At 45.3% G+C, this 17,245-nt stretch overlaps 1 protein-coding gene across 5 annotated transcripts in view; it reads right to left on the bottom strand.

Annotated features, from left to right (window-relative positions):
- Positions 1-42: 42 nt before the first annotated feature.
- RAB11FIP4 (RAB11 family interacting protein 4) overlaps positions 43-17,245 on the bottom strand; it is a 211,044-nt gene continuing 193,841 nt past the window's right edge. For 4 of the 5 annotated variants that reach the window (XM_028711385.2, XM_028711404.2, XM_028711415.2 and 1 more), the window contains 5 exons: positions 16,714-16,795; positions 14,455-14,592; positions 13,224-13,382; positions 12,891-13,034; positions 43-9,516 (listed from right to left, as the gene is read on the bottom strand). In XM_028711385.2, the coding sequence (XP_028567218.2) occupies positions 9,400-9,516; positions 12,891-13,034; positions 13,224-13,382; positions 14,455-14,592; positions 16,714-16,795 (640 nt within the window). In that variant the 3' untranslated portion in view covers positions 43-9,399. The remainder of the gene's footprint in view (positions 9,517-12,890; positions 13,035-13,223; positions 13,383-14,454; positions 14,593-16,713; positions 16,796-17,245) is intronic. The other variant, XR_013391779.1, reaches the window with a different exon arrangement.

The raw sequence follows: 17,245 nt of genomic DNA, 5'->3' as shown, positions 1-17,245 counted from the left end.
AGGAAGATGATAACCCCTTCTTAAAAGCGAATGAACAGCATGTTTGCGTAAGCCATCAATTTAATTTGTTCCAGACTCTAAGAATGGACAAAATAGATGTAACTCATTATAAATAACAGCAAACCAGGAAGGATTACAACGTGTGTGTGTGTTTGTGTTTGTGTGGCACGCACACACTGCTTTTTCAAAAAGACAAGAGAATTACTCCTTCCATTCAACACAACAATTCAGAAATAAGACAGTCAACTAGTTATTTTTAAGTTGCTAAATACTCAGGACAAGAATTAGTGCTAAAGAAAAATCTGTACAAAATGAATCATTTCTTTTTTTTTTACATCCTATTGAGGCACGTGAAATACAAATCCAGTTCTATTTTATATATACACATTTACAATAGATTTGTGGGGGGCGGGGGGCAGGTGCCAGGAGGAATAAGAATGAGCAGAAACAAACAAAAGACCATCAAAATATATAAAAGTCGTTGCAAACAGATGATCAAAGGGGGGCGGGAAAGGTATCTGTACACAGTCATGACAGGCAAGTTAAAGGCACAAATACTAAAAACTATAGTCATGCAAAACAATTTTTTCTTTTTAAACCCCAACCCTTAACTTGTAAGTACAATCTGTGCAACAAAGCAAAACTAATGGCTCCCACAATAAAAAGTTTACAGTAATTCTCAGTATATTATCCGTACTGAAACATACTGGAAGTGCAACGTAGGTACTGCCTTGTAGCATACTAGCATGTCGGCGCAGGTCGAAGCTATTTTCCCTGTCTTGCTAGTTCGGATGGGCAGAATGTTAATTTTACAAGGAAGAGTGAGCAGTGATAAAAGCCAAGGGATTTACACAGATGATAGGCGTGGTTATGAGTCCAGTCGGTTGAATGGAGGTGTTGCAGCATCCCTCCCATTCTCGGCTTTTGTAGAAGTGCTTGGCTGCATGAATGGTCCTTCTCCACAGTGCATAAGTCGTGCCGCACCGCTCACATCTTCACAAGAACCAGAAGTTTGCACAGTGACAGAATCTGATGGATTCCCCAAAATCGGTTGGTCTGGAAGGGCAGCAATTTTCAAGCGAATGATATGCCTTAAAATTCTTCCAAAGCAAAAAGGGTAGCTCTGCTGGCCCATAACTGAAAACTCACAAATCTGTCGTTGGCAGTAAACTTTTATCAGGACCAAACAAAATGGTGCACAAATTATCGCCAAACTTTCAAGTTCTCCAGAACACTTACCTGATGGAGAAGTTCTGAAGAACTCAAAAACTTGCTACTCCTTTACAAAATTACGGCTGGACCTAATAAAGACTTACTGCTGAACTATGGATTTTGGACTTAAATACTTATTACTACAATTTGACTTTTGCTGCCCAGGTCCCAAAACTCTGGTGCAAGGTTGGCTTCCGGCTGTCAAGTTTCCCCATTAATATTTGAAAACTAAAATTCGCATTTTGAATTTTAGAATTCAACATTCATACTTAAAATTCACATTTTGACATTTGTAGTTTATATGCACGCACACACATTCAAAATGCATTAGACAGAGGAATATCAATGAGCTGGTTTGGCCACACAAATGCATTACATGAATATCTCTTGTCTGAGATGAAGAGGGTTTCGTATTTCCAAAAGTAAAAACCAGGACACCCTGAAAGACCCCAAATTTTCTACAAAAACGCCAAAACCCTCCGCAATTTTTCAAAGTCCAGCACCGCCTTTCAGAAATTCCCCTTGGACGTATGGCAGCCCTAGAGATTAATATTGCTTCCTGGGGTTCTTAACAGCTGCATATTATTCCTGCGGAAAAACTTGCTAGACATCCTTTATTCCAGAGTTCCAACTTCCATCCAGAATTGTTGCCTTAACCACCCTGTGACATCCTTAACATTCATACCAAGTCAACAACAGGACTCCCATGGAAATTCCAATATGATGGATGTGTCTGGGTTGCAAAGACTCTGGCTGGGTTGCAAACTGTTGTCATACCAGTGGCAACCTTTTGCTGCTCACAGGTGTAGCTATTCTTTTTGCAGTTTACAAGCTCTTAGGCCTTGAAGGTCAGTGGAACTTGGGGTTGGCTGGGGAGATGAAGACAAGGATTAAGAGTCTGAGAAAAGCAAAAAGGACAGCTTCAGCCAGCTGCATTGGTTAAGTAAATGCAGAATTCTTTCAACACGCTAGATCATGCGACAGCTTGCTTTTGTTGACAACTGCTAGAGTCCTTTCCTTATCAAATCAAGACCTCATCTATTTTGCATGGCACTGGGGGGAAATGCATAACTGGTACTGGCACAACAGGTGTCCCAGTACAAAAAAAAAAAAAAAGGCCATTCAGTCAAACAAGCCCATGAAGGCTCTGGAAATATGATGGAAAGTCGTTCCATTTTTTTTGCGTGGGGGCAGGTTCTTCTCCCTCCTCAACATTTTTTAGTAATGGCAGGACCACAGCTGGGTCATGGTATGGCCCAGTAGTGAGGCCCAAGGCTTTCAACTGGACTGCATACTTAGGTTTGTAAGTAGATTATACTGACAGCTTCACTGCAAACTGGTTTATGGATTGCACCACACATTGATAAGCCAGGCAGGGAGAACCCCTTGCCATCATTTTGGATTAGCTGGTTCATGCCAATGATTGGAGAAATGACCTAGGCAACTATGGCTTCTCCTCTCTGAGATTAGAAGCAATGTACCTTAAAAGGTCTCTGACAACAGAGGCTCTTGGACAGATCCGTTCCTTTGATGTGACAGTGCTGATGTGGGCGTGTGCAGTTATATGCAAGGGCTTAATCCGAGCCAATTCACACATACAGCCAAGTGAATGGGACTTGACGGGTTAACAGTCAGCCAGCAAATGGAATCCTACCTAACAGTGCAATCCTATACATGCCTACTCAGAAGTAAGTCCAGCTGAATTCAGTGGGGCTTTCTCCAAGCCAGCGGTTCTCAACCTGGAGTCCCCAGATGTTGTTGGACTACAACTCCCATCATCCCTGAGCTCTGGCCCTGCTAGCTAGGGGTGATGGGAGTTGTAGTTCAACAACATCTGGGGACCCGCAGGTTGAGAAAGGCTGCTCTAAGCTAAGTAGATGTAAGATTACAGCCTAAGGCAGGCATGGCCAAACTTGGCCCCCCAAGCTGTTTTGGGACTACAATTCCCATCATCCCTGACCACTGGTCCTGTTAGTTAGGGATGATGGGAGTTGTAGTCCCAAAACAGCTGGAGGGCCAAGTTTGGCCATGCCTGGCCTAAGGCATCCTATGCGGGTGGGGGAATGACAAAACTCACTGGCCAACCCTACTCTCCCTTGGTAAAAGGGCTGGAACAGATTACAACAGATTATCCAATTACTCCTCATGGTTCCTGGACTCCACATTTATCAACATTTGCCTTTCAGGTGTTTTGTACATACATTAGCACATCTCAAACTTTTTTTTTTTAAAGCTCCCACACAAACAAGAATATTCTCTCTTTCTTTTTTCAGGTGTCACCACCCCAAGGATGTGGAACCTGTGGTCTCCCCCAGATGTTGTAACACAGGGAATGGTCAGAGGTGATGCAGCAACATCTGGAAGGTCCAAGGTGTCCCATCCTTGCTCTATCTACTCTTTCAAAACGGCTGCACTAAGGCAAAGGCACTAGAATATAACAAAGATGGTCGGTTTAAGAAATTCAGATAGCCACTTGGAAAAAACCCAAACGTATTTCTGTGCAACATCATATACATCAATAGCTATAAACAAACACAACAGCATTGGCACATCACTTACAAAGTTTCATTTAAAGATTGCCTGGAATATAAAGTATTTGGGCTGAAGACCCAAATATGTAATCATCCATCACCTTGTTAGGAATCACGTATCCTCTAACCCAGGGGTTCCCAAACTTGGGTCTCCAGCTGCTTTTGGACTACAACTCCCATCATCCCTGACCACTGGTCCTGCTAGCTAAGGATGATGGGAGTTGTAGTCCAAAAACAGCTGGAGACCCTGCTCTAACCCAAGCCTGCCCCCGACACATGCTTATCCAAACTTGTTTACATACTTCTAGCAACGCAGCATTCCCGATGCTAGAATTCATCTAGCAGTTTCCAACCTATCGCTTTCTGCCCTGGCCAAAACCAGCACTTTCTCTCGGTGTCTTTCCAACTTCTCCGTCTCTTGTCTCACAAATCTCAACATGCCTGGTTCTTCCAACTTTGAAAACAAAGCATAAATGACCCATTGCTCAAACCCGTACGGAATCAAACGTTCAGATTCTCTCTACCTCCATCCTGTAAAAGCTATGTCAATGAAATCAAGCAACCCTGTGCTATCAAAGTCCAATCGCTGGCGATGTTGGGGAATAAGCATCAAACCGCTCAGAAGAAATGTTGCATGCGTTGTTAGAATGAATGACTTGCAAAGGCGAAAGCTTCGGTAACGTTCAAACTAACAAACACCTGCAATACTCCACCATTCCTTTTATCTTCCCTTGAATGCCAATGTATTAAAAAGGTGAATGGTCATAAGATTATGTGATACTTAAACCAACCCCCTTTTCTTGCTGTCCACACACGGTGGCTAATTACTTTTGTGCCTTCAAAAGGATATTAACAGTGGTTGCAGTCGATGCTAATGATTTTGTAAAAGGTAAAGGTACCCCTGCCCGTACGGGCCAGTCTTGACAGACTCTAGGGTTGTGCGCCCATCTCACTCAAGAGGCCGGGGGCCAGCGCTGTCCGGAGACACTTCCGGGTCATGTGGCCAGCATGACATCGCTGCTCTGGCAAGCCAGAGCCGCACACGGAAACGCCGTTTACCTTCCCGCTAGTAAGCGGTCCCTATTTATCTACTTGCACCCAGGGGTGCTTTCGAACTGCTAGGTTGGCAGGCGCTGGGACCGAGCAACGGGAGCGCACCCCGCCGCGGGGATTCGAACCGGCGACCTTTCGATCGGCAAGCCCTAGGCGCTGAGGCTTTTACCCACAGCGCCACCCGCGTCCCATTATGATTTTGTAAATCCCCATAATACACACCACAAAGGGGTGGGGGGGGAAGAGATGTAGTTCAGCAAACTTTTTTTGCTTTCTGCCATGACCGCAACTAAAAAGACAGCAGTGGCATGGCGGAAGTAAACGTCAGCGCATTTCAAAAGTTACACGTGCCAAACGGAGAGGTGATCTTAGAAGTTCAGCCGGCAATGCAATTAAAAAGAGCTGGCATAATTATCATCCCATTATTATTACTCTCACTGCGGTGGGAACCACCATAAATATCCACTGGACTTTAAGAGCTTCTTGCTCTGTTGTCACCAATATTACCATGGCCCATCCTGTTCCTTTTTCCAGTGCTATGGATAATTTCGGTGGCTTCCTGTTTTGATTCTGCTAATACTCTTCTTGGTCTCTCACGATTCCCATCCCATTCATCCACCTCCCCATCTCTTCAATCAACTGCAACTGATCCCTTACATGTTGGACATGCAATAGGAAGCTGCTGCGTGGCGCACTCCTGTTCAAGGTTCCAGTCAGCCATGCCTTTCCCCAAGAAACTCCCCATTTTCATCCCTGACCGTAAATCAACATTCAGTACCCTCTGCGCATGCTTAGTCCTCACTTGAGATGCACTGGACATTCTTCCTCAGAGTTTGCTTCCTAAAGATCTTTGTAAATGTCTGTAAACTTTGGGGTTCCCTCAAGCCTGCCCCTGCCCCTTGTGTTTAGATGGTGCTGTTTTGGCTTCATAAGGATGGGGACTCAGGTAGCTTGCTATTGGTGTATATCAGCGGTTCTCAACCTGTGGGTCCCCAGATGTTGTTGGACTACAACTCCCATCATCCCTGAGCTCTGGCTTTGTTAGCTAGGGGTGATGGGAGTTGTAGTTCAACAACATCGGGGGACCCACAGGTTGAGAAAAGCTGGTGTATGTGATCACAACATCAAGTGGGAGAAATCTGTAGGCAACCCAAAGGCAGGAGCTACAGAAGCATACATGAATGCTTCATATAGAATAATTTTAATTGGTCATCCCATTTCAGAGGAAACGACTGAATCTCCTTTAGATATATCCAGACGAATAATAATATAGAGGCATATTTTCAAAGGAGACAACCTGGTTTGTTTTCTAGATTACTTCGTATCACTACTCTGGCTGAATTCGTCCCGGATGTTTGGCAAGATTTGCTTGATATCAAGGAGATTTGATACCAAACAGCTCTGGGGTGTAGTTGTAATAAAATCCGTCAGAAAAAAAAGAGATTACAGTGGTACCTCGGGTTAAGTACTTAATTCGTTTCGGAGGTCCGTTCTTAACCTGAAACTGTTCTTAACCTGAAGCACCACTTTAGTTAATGGGGCCTCCTGCTGCTGCTGCGCTGCCACTGCACTATTTCTGTTCTCATCCTGAAGCAAAGTTCTTAACCTGAGGCACTATTTCTGGGTTAGCAGAGTCTGTAACCTGAAGCGTATGTAACCCGAGGTACCACTGTACTCTAGGGCACACCCAGGTCTCAGATGCAATGAACCTATAGGGAAGATCATTGGTGGCAGTGGAAAGAGGCGAGGGAGTTTTTCCAAAGCACCAAAATACCACCCTACTCTTAGAGGTGTGTCAGTTACCCCAGTGCGTTATTTGGATCATGAATCTTCTACAGACGCAGTCAACACATTTCCAAGCCTTTCTCTTCAGCCGCCTTTCCCAACCCTCCAAAATGTTGTTTGCGTCCAGTTCCCATCATCTTCAGCCAGCATAGCCAGCAGTCAAGGATGATGAGAGGTGTAGTTCAAAACATCTGGGAGGACATCAAATATAGGAAGAAGGCTGCTTCACAAGGTGTAGGGAGAGACGTACGATTTCACAAGAGTAAAATAAACACCATGGGCATGTCAAACGCATGCAGACTCCTAACTCTCAGATAGCTCACCCCCTATTCTGTTTATGAATTGCATTCCTATCTCTTTCTCAAAAGAAAAGAAGATATACCGTTGTTTGACAAATGTATGGTTGCCCAAAAAGCTAATACTTGTTTGGACATGAAATGTGAGACCACAGAAGAATTTTGATCATGATTTCCACAGAACCATTTTATATCTAGAAATCAAAGTGAGGGGCGGAGGGGCTGAGAGTGTTTTATTGCAAAACACTTTTGCTAGATATAGATCAGTGGTTTTTAAAATGATTAATACCCAAGAGATTCTGTCTTCCAGTTTATTTTCGGTAGCTACAGACCTTAGAAGTCTACACACCCAACTTCCCTTTTTAAAACAAAACGAAAACAAAACAGCGCCACCAAGTCTGTTTTTTGACTTGGAACTGAAGGCTGTGATCAGTTAGGGAATGAATACGCAACAGGTGCTAACAGATACAAGCATCACCCAAGTCTTGCAGATGTTTTTTACACACTCTGTATTTTCTGCATGTAAACCACTATTGAGTAGGAAATTGCAGGAAACCCATGTGATTGAGTTCAAACCCCACCCCTCTAATACATGTGTGTGCCTGATTATCAAATTCAACAACAGACATGCTGCGCCCATGCAGCTAATGTGTTATCTGTGAAGCAGCTGTCACAAGGCATCTTTTGAGTTGGACAAGCCAAAAATGATAGCCCCCATGGTCTGGGAACATGGTGTTATTTCGCTACCAATTTTCCCCACATCCCGAAGGTAACATTTGTATGGGTTTACTTTGGATATAGAATGGGGGGGGGGAATGGATGACCACGCTGCGAAGCCGTGGTTTTAAATTAGGGGTGGAGAACCTCCAGATGTTGCTACACTGTACCCTTCGTCATCCCTCACCATTGGCCATGCTGGCTGTGGCTGACGAGAGATGGAATCCAATGACAACTGGAGGGTGCCAGGTTCCCTACCCCACATGAAATAGTGAAAAAAGAAAAGGAAAAGCCAGAGTGAGCTTGAGAAGGCTTTTAGATGGCACACAATAGGGGTGTAGGTGATCAATCCTGATTTTCCCAGAGTGATCACACCCAGAATCAATACCACAAGTGTCTGCATGTCTGGCGACTCACAAAAAAGCTGAGCTCAAGAGCCATCAAGCTGGATAAATGTTGTGTATAAAGAAGCGATGCTCCTGAAGTTTCAGAGAATTTTTTTTTTTTTTAAAAAATGTTCTTCAATGAAGCACATGGTTCACTGCAGTCACAGGTCTTTCTGCAAGGGTTTGGATGCCCGTTAAATGAAGCATCTGTAGGTTCGCCCCCATTCCTTAAATTAATTTGCGCCTTGAATGGCTTTGTAAATAGGCACAAATCAGCAGGGAAAGGTTTGCCCAGATCTAAAGCAGCCGTAGCAACAAAATCTCCTGTTGGTTGATTTCTATTTGCAAAGCACGCAGCCTCACCCCACCCTGGGAAAACTTACTAGCCTTCAGTGGGTGGCCAAGCCCACATTTTAATACAGCGGCTGCTAAGGCAGGGAAAGCACAGTGAGTTTCATGTGACCAAAGTCAGCAGCTTGCATTTGTTGCCTGGTGCAGCAAACAGTCTAATCTCCAGTAGCAGCCCTTGATGCAGCCCAATGATAATTTCGATGCAAAAGGGAAAGAAAAAGCTTTTTCAGAAAACAGCTTTGGAGGTGCGAAGCTCAGAACAACATTGGCAAAACCGCAGCCTTATTACGTGCTTGGACACATGGCTCTGCGTAATACTATCAGCTGCCCTAGAGGATTCATAACCATGTATACATTGAGCATTGAGTGGTTTTTTTTCTAGAGAGGAGGCAAATGTGTGTTTAAAAAATAAAAATTCTATACTCTTTCCCCTTCTGTATCATACATACATTCTTTTTTGGCAGCACTGACCTTCCTGTAGCTTAAGTAGCACAACACTGGCAAAAAGGGGAGACAATCAGTGCTTGTGAATCGAACCTGGACCTGCTACACATTTCCGGCAAGAGGAAGGGGTGGAAAGACATGGAACTGCGCGTTGTTTGGGGTAGGGAGGATGGGCACTAGATATGCTCACATTGTCTTTTTCTCCTTACATCTAGAGGTAGTGTCATTCTTGTGTGTGTGTCCAGTATCTAAAAACAGTGCAAATCCAGTTACGTACGTGGTTATTTCGCTACAATCCCGTAACAGTCTCTTCTCCCCCTCTCCACCCCCAAGTCGTAGTGAAAGTGCATGGGGAAAAACGGACCGAGCCAAATTATGATTCACAGACAAGGTGTACCAAACCTCATATAAACACGTCCTGTGCATCCACACGAGAGAGAATATATATATATATATATATATATATATATATATATATATATATATATATATAGTATATGTGTGTGTATGTATATATATGTATATATATATAGGTTCATTTACAGTAGCAGCGTGATATTTGGATCCAACAGCATCCCATCAGATGCAAGGCTCTACTTGCTTCTCCTTCCTTGCTCCAAGTCTTCAGTTTTTTATTTCCAGGATGGATGGGTTGTGGTCTAAAATGGCGAGGATTATCTTGTCCATGTATTGGCGCAGTCTGTAGTTGATCTCTTCCTGTTCTTTGAGGGCTTCCATGAGCTGAAACGAGGAAGGACTACGTCAAAAACCTCCATTGCGACATGACATAAAGACCCCGAGCTACTGAGCGATCAGGCACACTTTGGCCTCCAGCTTATTTTAATGGAGATTACCGTATTTTTCACTCTATAAGACACACTTTTTCCCTCCTAAAAAGTAAGGGGAGATGCGTGTGCGTCTTATGGAGCGAATGCAGGATGCGCAGCTATCCCAGAAGCCAGAACAGCGAGAGGGATCGCTGCGCAGCGCTCCCTCTTGCTGTTCTAGCTTCTGGCTTAGCCCCTCTGCCCCTTCCCCTACCTCCTGGAAAAGCCCCCAAGAGTCGCGCGGAGCATGTGTGTGGCTCTTGGGGGCTTTTCCCTCCTTGGGGAAAAGCCCGCAAGCGCTGCACACACGCTCCACGTGGCTCGTGAAAGGGAGCGCTGAGCAGAGCCTGGGATGCATACAGGCTCTGCTCAGCGCTCCTTTTAAATATTTTTTTCCCCTTGCATTCCGCTTCTAAAAACTAGGTGCGTCTTATAGACCAGGCAGGGGAGGGGATGGTGTGGAGATTTCCTGGTCTCTCCCCTCCACCCCACTCCCACCTATTAGTGAATCAAACAGGTCAGGTGGTTAAAAAGGCAGTTGAGGCTCATATTTCCAAACCCAACTCTTATTTCCCCCATGTATTTGCCCCCCAATGAGAACTGAACCAAACCAACCCTTACCTAGCTCTGCCACAGGTTCCTCTCTTTCTTGCTGTGCATTTGCAGAGAAAGGGAGACCACAAAGTAGCGGAAAGGCACAAAAGTTTTGAGGGGTGGCGAGGTGGGCATGAACGGAAACTTAATACAGGCTAGTCAAAAGCCAGCTCTGTCCTCTTTCCCAAAGCGTCCAAGCCCTAAAGGGTGAAGCGCTTCCCCTTCCAAGTGAGGCGCTGCGCCCTCTCCCTCCTCAACCCGGAACCTTTTTGTTGTTTTTTGAAGGGTGGGAGGATGAGGGAAAGTGTCAGGGCTTTTTTCCAGCCGGAACTCTCCGGAACCTCTCAGGTGGGTGCCATTGCCATTCTAAGAGAACACTACATCTTTGGGAAGTTGATTCCCTGATTTAACCATGTGTATAGTATGAAGAAGGACATGAAGCTAACTACCTGTTTGGATACTTTAACACAGGCAGCAGACAGACAAGAGCAACCATATTAAGTCCAATCAAAGGCGACTATGGGGTTGCGGCGTTCATCTTGCTTTCAGGCTGAGGGAGCCGGCGTTTGTTTACAGACAGCTTTCCGGGTCATGTGGCCAGCATGACTAAACCACTTCTGGCACAAAAGGACACCGTGACGGAAACCACAGCGCACAGAAACGCTGTTTACCTTCCCACCACAGCGGTACCTATTTATCTACTTGCACTGGTGTGCTTTTGAACTACTAGGTTCGCAGGAGCTGGGAGAGAGCAATGGGAACTCACTCCATCGTAGGGTTTTGAACCACCGACCTTGTGAGCGGCAAGCCCAAGAGGCTCAGTGGTTTAGACCACAGCATAAATAAAGTTTGGAAGACACTGCAATGCACAGGAAAGAAAATTCTATCTTGATTTTCTTATTTTCAGCACACTATTTGTTTGCTACAGCTACAGCATGTCTGTATCATCTATTGCACTTTACCTTTAGAGACTCTGGGAGTTCATAAGCCTTAGAAATCTCGCAAATCTTCAGCTTTTGATCCCTGTCCCCTTGCAAAAGCTCCTTTACCATAACTCCCTAAATGTCAAATCATATTCTCACTTGAATAAAATACAACTGGAAAAAGTTTTTAATTTTTTTTTAAAAAAAAGCTTTTTATTTATCTTTACAGATATTTCAGTTTCTCTTAGAAGTCAAAGCTTAGTTTAGCAAAGGTTCCTCATGGTACAGAAATATTAATACAGTTGCTCTATATAGCAAAGGAGAAGACAGATCATGGTCCATCATGGTTATTTCCTAGCAGACCAAATGATGCCTGCTGGTTGCCAGGAATTCTTATAGTTTGCTCTGACTCGTCAAAAACTCATTGATTGTGCATTCTTGCTTTATAAATTTACCGGTAATCTGTACCAATGGACCATAAGGAATCTAGCAAAAGGCTGTGCAACGCTGGTGTCAGTTGCTGCTAACTCTGTATTCAAATGGGTCAGTGTGTCTGGCTGTTAAGCAGAAGGTTGGTGGTTCGAGTCCACCTGGGGGTGGCTGCAGGTAGGATTCCAGTTTTGCAGGGGGTTGGACTAGATGACCCAACTCAACGATTCTACATCGCCCAGTGACTACAGAGCTGAAGGCAGCACACTCCGCACTCGGGACCACGAGGAGGCTGCTCCCCCAGCCATCCAGGAAGAATACAATGACCAAGGGGAGACTAAGCAGGCTGTCCCGTCTGTTGGCTAGAGAAGGGGCAGCTGCAAGGCTCTTCCTCCCCCTGTCCTCCAGCAGAAAGAACACTCTGCTCCAACAGCCAGTTGACTGCATAAATGAGGGGGAAAGGACACTTTGGTCCAATCTATCGGCCAAAGGAATAAGAGTGACCAAGTGCTAATCAAGCCAAGCAGAAGATCATCTGCCTGGACCCTAAGCTGGATATAAATGCCCACTTTTGATCACCGCTTTGTTGCGGCTTTAAAGACTGATCTCCCTCCTCTACCTTTTCCCACCAAGTCCCAGCCCTTGTGTGCATTTGTAAGGTCAGGTGGCAGGACCGCCCCTCTTGCTTATTAATTTAGGTGAACAGCTTTGGAATAATTCTGCCCACCTTTCATGATAAGGAGGCCCTGTTTTTTTTAATTATTATTATTACACCAACCAATGTTTCAAAGCAAGCCTCCCACAGAAATCTGGGCAGTGCTTAGAAAACTGGTTTCAAAATTCTATCAGTATCTTGTCTGCTCAAGATTTTGCAATCTTACCACTAATATCGCTCAGCCCGGACATTGAGGTCCAGCTCCGAGGGCCTTCTGGTGGTTCCCTCCCCATGAGAAGTGAGATGACAGGGAACCAGGCAGAGGGCCTGCTCGGTAGTGGCGCCTGCTCGGTGGAACGCCCTCCCATCAGATGTCAAAGAAATAAACAACTACAGTATCTGACTTTTAGAAGACATATGAAGGCAGCCCTGTTTCGGGAAGTTTTGAATGTTTGATGTTTTATCGTGTTTTTAATATTCTGTTGGGAGCCGCCCAGAGTGGCTGGGGAAACCCAGCCAGATGGGCAGAGTATAAATAAATAAATTATTATTATTATTATTATTATTATTATTATTATTACTAGACAGATGTGTGTGTGTGTGTGGTGTGTGTGTAGATGCGCACACACATGCTCTGCCAGCGCACTCACTTAATCAGCTGCAAACTATTTCTTTTTCACACTTTACCTCATCTCTGGAGGCAGAATCAATTTCAGCGGCCAACGACTGGGCTTTCGTTTGTGTCGCAAAAAGGTTCTTGGCTTCGTAAAGACTAAGACTAAGAATCTGCCCGTTAAGGTCATCGTTCTGGTCACGAAGCTTATGATTCTCCTATCAAGAGAGGAAGGAGAGGAGAAAAGAAGTAAATTTCGCATCAGGCTGAATATGAAAACATCAGTCAGCATACCATTGTGGATATTTCCGCATTGCAACAATGAAAAAGTTGCTTTCTTCTGCTCCTCCTGAAAGAGGGATGGAGGTTTCTAACTCTCCCTCACTCCAGCCCCAAGGACACCTCACCTGCTTTAGCCTTTTAATTTCATGTTCCATTTCCACCTCTCTCGTCTTCGCATTGAATTCGCTCAAGCTGGAGGAAGAGCTTCTCCCTCGACCAGGCCGCTCACATTCTAGCTTGTACAACTGCAAATGTTCCAGCTCCTTCCGCAAATCCTCAATTAGCTGTATGGGGTGGAAGAAACAGGACACAGAGAGTACAATTTGTTGAGCCAACATACAGAACGGAATCTGGCGGTACACAGCCAACAGACAACTTAAAAATGTACCTGACAGGACTAAACAACAACACACCCAGAAAAAAACAACCCATTTCCTGATTTCCTGCTATAGAGATAGAACCCTTTCCACATGCATGCGCCTGGAATCAATTCACTTGTCTGAATTGGGCTTGTTTCAAACTGAGCCTTTGGAGAGGAGGCAGTTGGAGGATGGATGGCAGCTGACGGATTGAGGTTGAATCCTGACAAGACAGAAGTGCTGTTCTTGGGGGACAGGGGGCAGGTGGGTGTGGAGGACTCCCTGATCCTGAATTGGGTAACTGTGTCCCTGAAGGACCAGGTGCACAGCCTGGGAGTCATTTTGGACTCACAGCTGTCCATGGAGGCACAGGTCAATTCTGTGTCCAGGGCAGCTGTCTGGTACACAGGCTGAGACCCTACCTGCCTGCGGACTGTCTCACCAGAGTGGTGCATGCTCTAGTTATCTCCTGCTTGGACTACTGCAATGCGCTCTATGTGGGGCTACCTTTGAAGGTGACTCGGAAACTGGAAATTAATCCAGAATGTGGCAGCTAGACTGGTGACTGGCTGCCTAGACCATATAACACCAGTCCTGAAAGATCTTCATTGGCTCCCAGTACGTTTCTGAACACAATTCAAAGTGTTGGTGCCAACCTTTAAAGCCCTAAACAGCCTCGGCCCAGTATACCTGAAGGAGCAATTTTGAAAGGACCTCTGGGGGGAGTGTAGAGAGAAGCAATGCCATGGTGTATCTGCAGTAGCACAACTGGACGCCTTCCTCTCCCTAGCTACAACAAAACATGTCTGTCCTGTATCTCTTTCTGCATACGCTGTAAGCTTCCAACAGTTTGACTTCATCCCCAAAGGCACACACTTCCATTGTCTCCTGAGACAGAAATTGGATGCCAACCAATTTCTATTTAAGAAGTTCCAGTCTTTATTTACCCCTTCACACGGGCAATATTAGCCCTGCCCCATTAAAAATAGTTACCTACCTCCTGAGTAGCCTCCCTCTCCTTGTTAAATTCCATCCTGTTCTGTCTCAGCTTGTCCATCATCCTTTTATACAAATCCATCTCATCCTTGAGCCGCAGACTGGTGTCTTCCAATCGGTCTGACATTCGCTGCCTCTCCTGGGGAAAACGAAGAAAGAAGTTACAAGCTGCCTACAACCCAAGAGTCACTCTGTATATTCAGGAGAAATATTTTGTCTTTGGCCTCCTGGAATGGTGTCAATTCAGAGGGGAGAAGGCTTGACTGTTTTGAATGCCCCCCAATGTAAACAAACACCAAATCAAACCAAAAGCCCTCCTTCTGTACAGAAAACTGTTGCGGAAAATGCTAGAATGTTGGTTTTTCTAGGGCAGTGTTTTTTTAACACGGGTGAGCATTCGAAACAGGCAATTTCCTACAACTGAAGAGACCGCCTCGTTCCATATGAACAGGCACAGGCAAACTCGGCCCTCCAGATGTTTTGAGACTACAATTCCCAACATCCTTGACCACTGGTCCTGTTAGCTAGGGATGATGGGAGTTGTAGTCCCAAAACATCTGGAAGGCCGAGTCTGCCTATGCCTGCATATGAACCTACCCAGACCCTAAGATCAACTTCTGAGGCCCTCCTTCGTGTGGCTCCTCCCTGAGAGGTCCGGAGGGTGGCAACACAAGAACGGGGCCTTCTCTGCAGTGGCTCCCCGCCTGTGGAATGCTCTCCCCAGGGAAGTTCTCCTGGCGCCTTCATTGTATACCTTTAGGCACCAGGCAAAAATGTTCCTTTTTAACCAGGCCTTTGGTTGACCTGATTGGCATCCTTTTAAAATGCGGCTCTTTTTTTGGGGGGGGGGTGTTATTGGGTTATTGTTTTTATTTTGATTTTATATATTGTGATCTTTTCTGTGAACCACCCTGAGACTTCCAGGTATAGGGTGGCCTAACAATTCAAACAAACAAACAAACAAAATAAGAGGCACTATTGACATAGGCAGGGGTAAGCAAACTTTTTCAGCAGGGGGCCAGTCCCCTGTCCTTCAGACCATGTGGGGGGCCGGACTATATTTTTTTAAAAAAATAAATGAACGAATTCCTATGCCCCACAAATAACCCAGAGATGCAGTTTAAATAAAAGGACACATTCTATTCATGTAAAAACATGCTGGTTCCCGGAATGTCCGTGGGCCAGAATTAGAAGGCGACTGGGCAGGATCCGGCCCCCAGGCCTTAGTTTGCCTACCCATGACATAGGGCTCTGCCATGCAATTCTTCCAAAGGCAGCTCTCAGTTGTCCCCCCCCCCCTTTTATTTGTCCTAGAGGTTTGCATATGGTAGTTTGGAATGTAGTGGCATATCACTTTGTGATTTACAGTAGATGCCAGGGTTTTCCAATTCCCAAATGCTTAATAAGAAGGCTTCTTGATCCACTGAAGCTAATACAGTGGTAAAGGTAAAGGTAAAGGTACCCCTGCCCGTACGGGCCAGTCTTGACAGACTCTAGGATTGTGCGCCCATCTCACTCAAGAGGCCGGGGGCCAGCGCTGTCCGGAGACACTTCCGGGTCACGTGGCCAGCGTGACATCGCTGCTCTGGCGAGCCAGAGCCGCACACGGAAACGCCGTTTACCTTCCCGCTAGTAAGCGGTCCCTATTTATCTACTTGCACCCGGAGGTGCTTTCGAACTGCTATGGTTGGCAGGCGCTGGGACCGAGCAGTGGGAGCGCACCCCACAGCGGGGATTCAAACCAACCACCTTTCAATCGGCAAGCCCTAGGCGTTGAGGCTTTTACCCACAGCGCCACCCGCATCCCTTAATACAGTGGTACCTCGGGTTAATAACTTAATTCGTTCCGGACGTCCGTTCTTAACCTGAAACTGTTCTTAACCTGAAGCACCACTTTAGCTAATGGGGCCTCCTGCTGCTGCCGCGCCGCCGAAGCCTGATTTCTGTTCTTATCCTGAAGCAAAGTTCTTAATCTGAAGCACTATTTCTGGGTTGGTGGAGTCTGTAACCTGAAGCGTATGTAACCTGAAGCTTATGTAACCTGAGGTACCACTGTAGGAGCTTTATCCAATGGCAGATTTGAATGCCGTCATGATATTATATTAGGGGCTGCCAGTTTACAAATACCTTTAGGAATAAAATGACATAAAGGCAAAACTCGTGCTATAGACCTGTCAGGACTTAAGAGGTGACAGACCTGCCGCAATTGAAAGTTAAGGTGGCAAAAAAATAAATAAAAAAAATTCAAGAGTTGCATTACCTCATCCAGTTTCTCGCTTTGTGATTTCAGCCGCAAAACGGTAGTTTTGAGTTCACAGTTTTCCTCTTCGAGCTGCTGAACCCTGAAATTGAAGGAGAAAAATAAATGACTACACACAAAAAGTACCGTATTTTTTGCTCTATAAGACTCACTTTTTCCCTCCTAAAAAGCAAGGGGAAATGTGTGTGCGTCTTATGGAGCAAATGCAGGCCGTGCAGCTATCCCAGAAGCCAGAACAGCAAGAGGGATTGCTGCTTTCACTGCGCAGCGATCCCTCTTGCTGTTCTGGCTTCTGAGATTCAGAATATTTTTTTTCTTGTTTTCCTCCTCCAAAAACTAGGTGCGTCTTGTGGTCTGGTGCGTCTTATAGAGAGAAAAATACGGTATCTTCTTTTGCCAACTGGCAGAGGAGAACTAAACATCAGCTACTGAGGAGTCTGATTTTCAGAGCACAATGCTCAGCATCAGGGCTGTTTCTTTAAAAAATCGTACCAGTTTTTCTAACCAGTATTTTCTTTGGCCCAAGAAATTG

This window comes from Podarcis muralis, chromosome 2 (genome assembly GCF_964188315.1).
Source record: "Podarcis muralis chromosome 2, rPodMur119.hap1.1, whole genome shotgun sequence".
Classification (NCBI taxonomy): Eukaryota; Metazoa; Chordata; class Lepidosauria; order Squamata; family Lacertidae; genus Podarcis; species Podarcis muralis.
The sequence above is the reverse complement of the archived record's forward strand: the minus strand, read 5'-3'. Positions and strand labels throughout refer to the sequence as shown.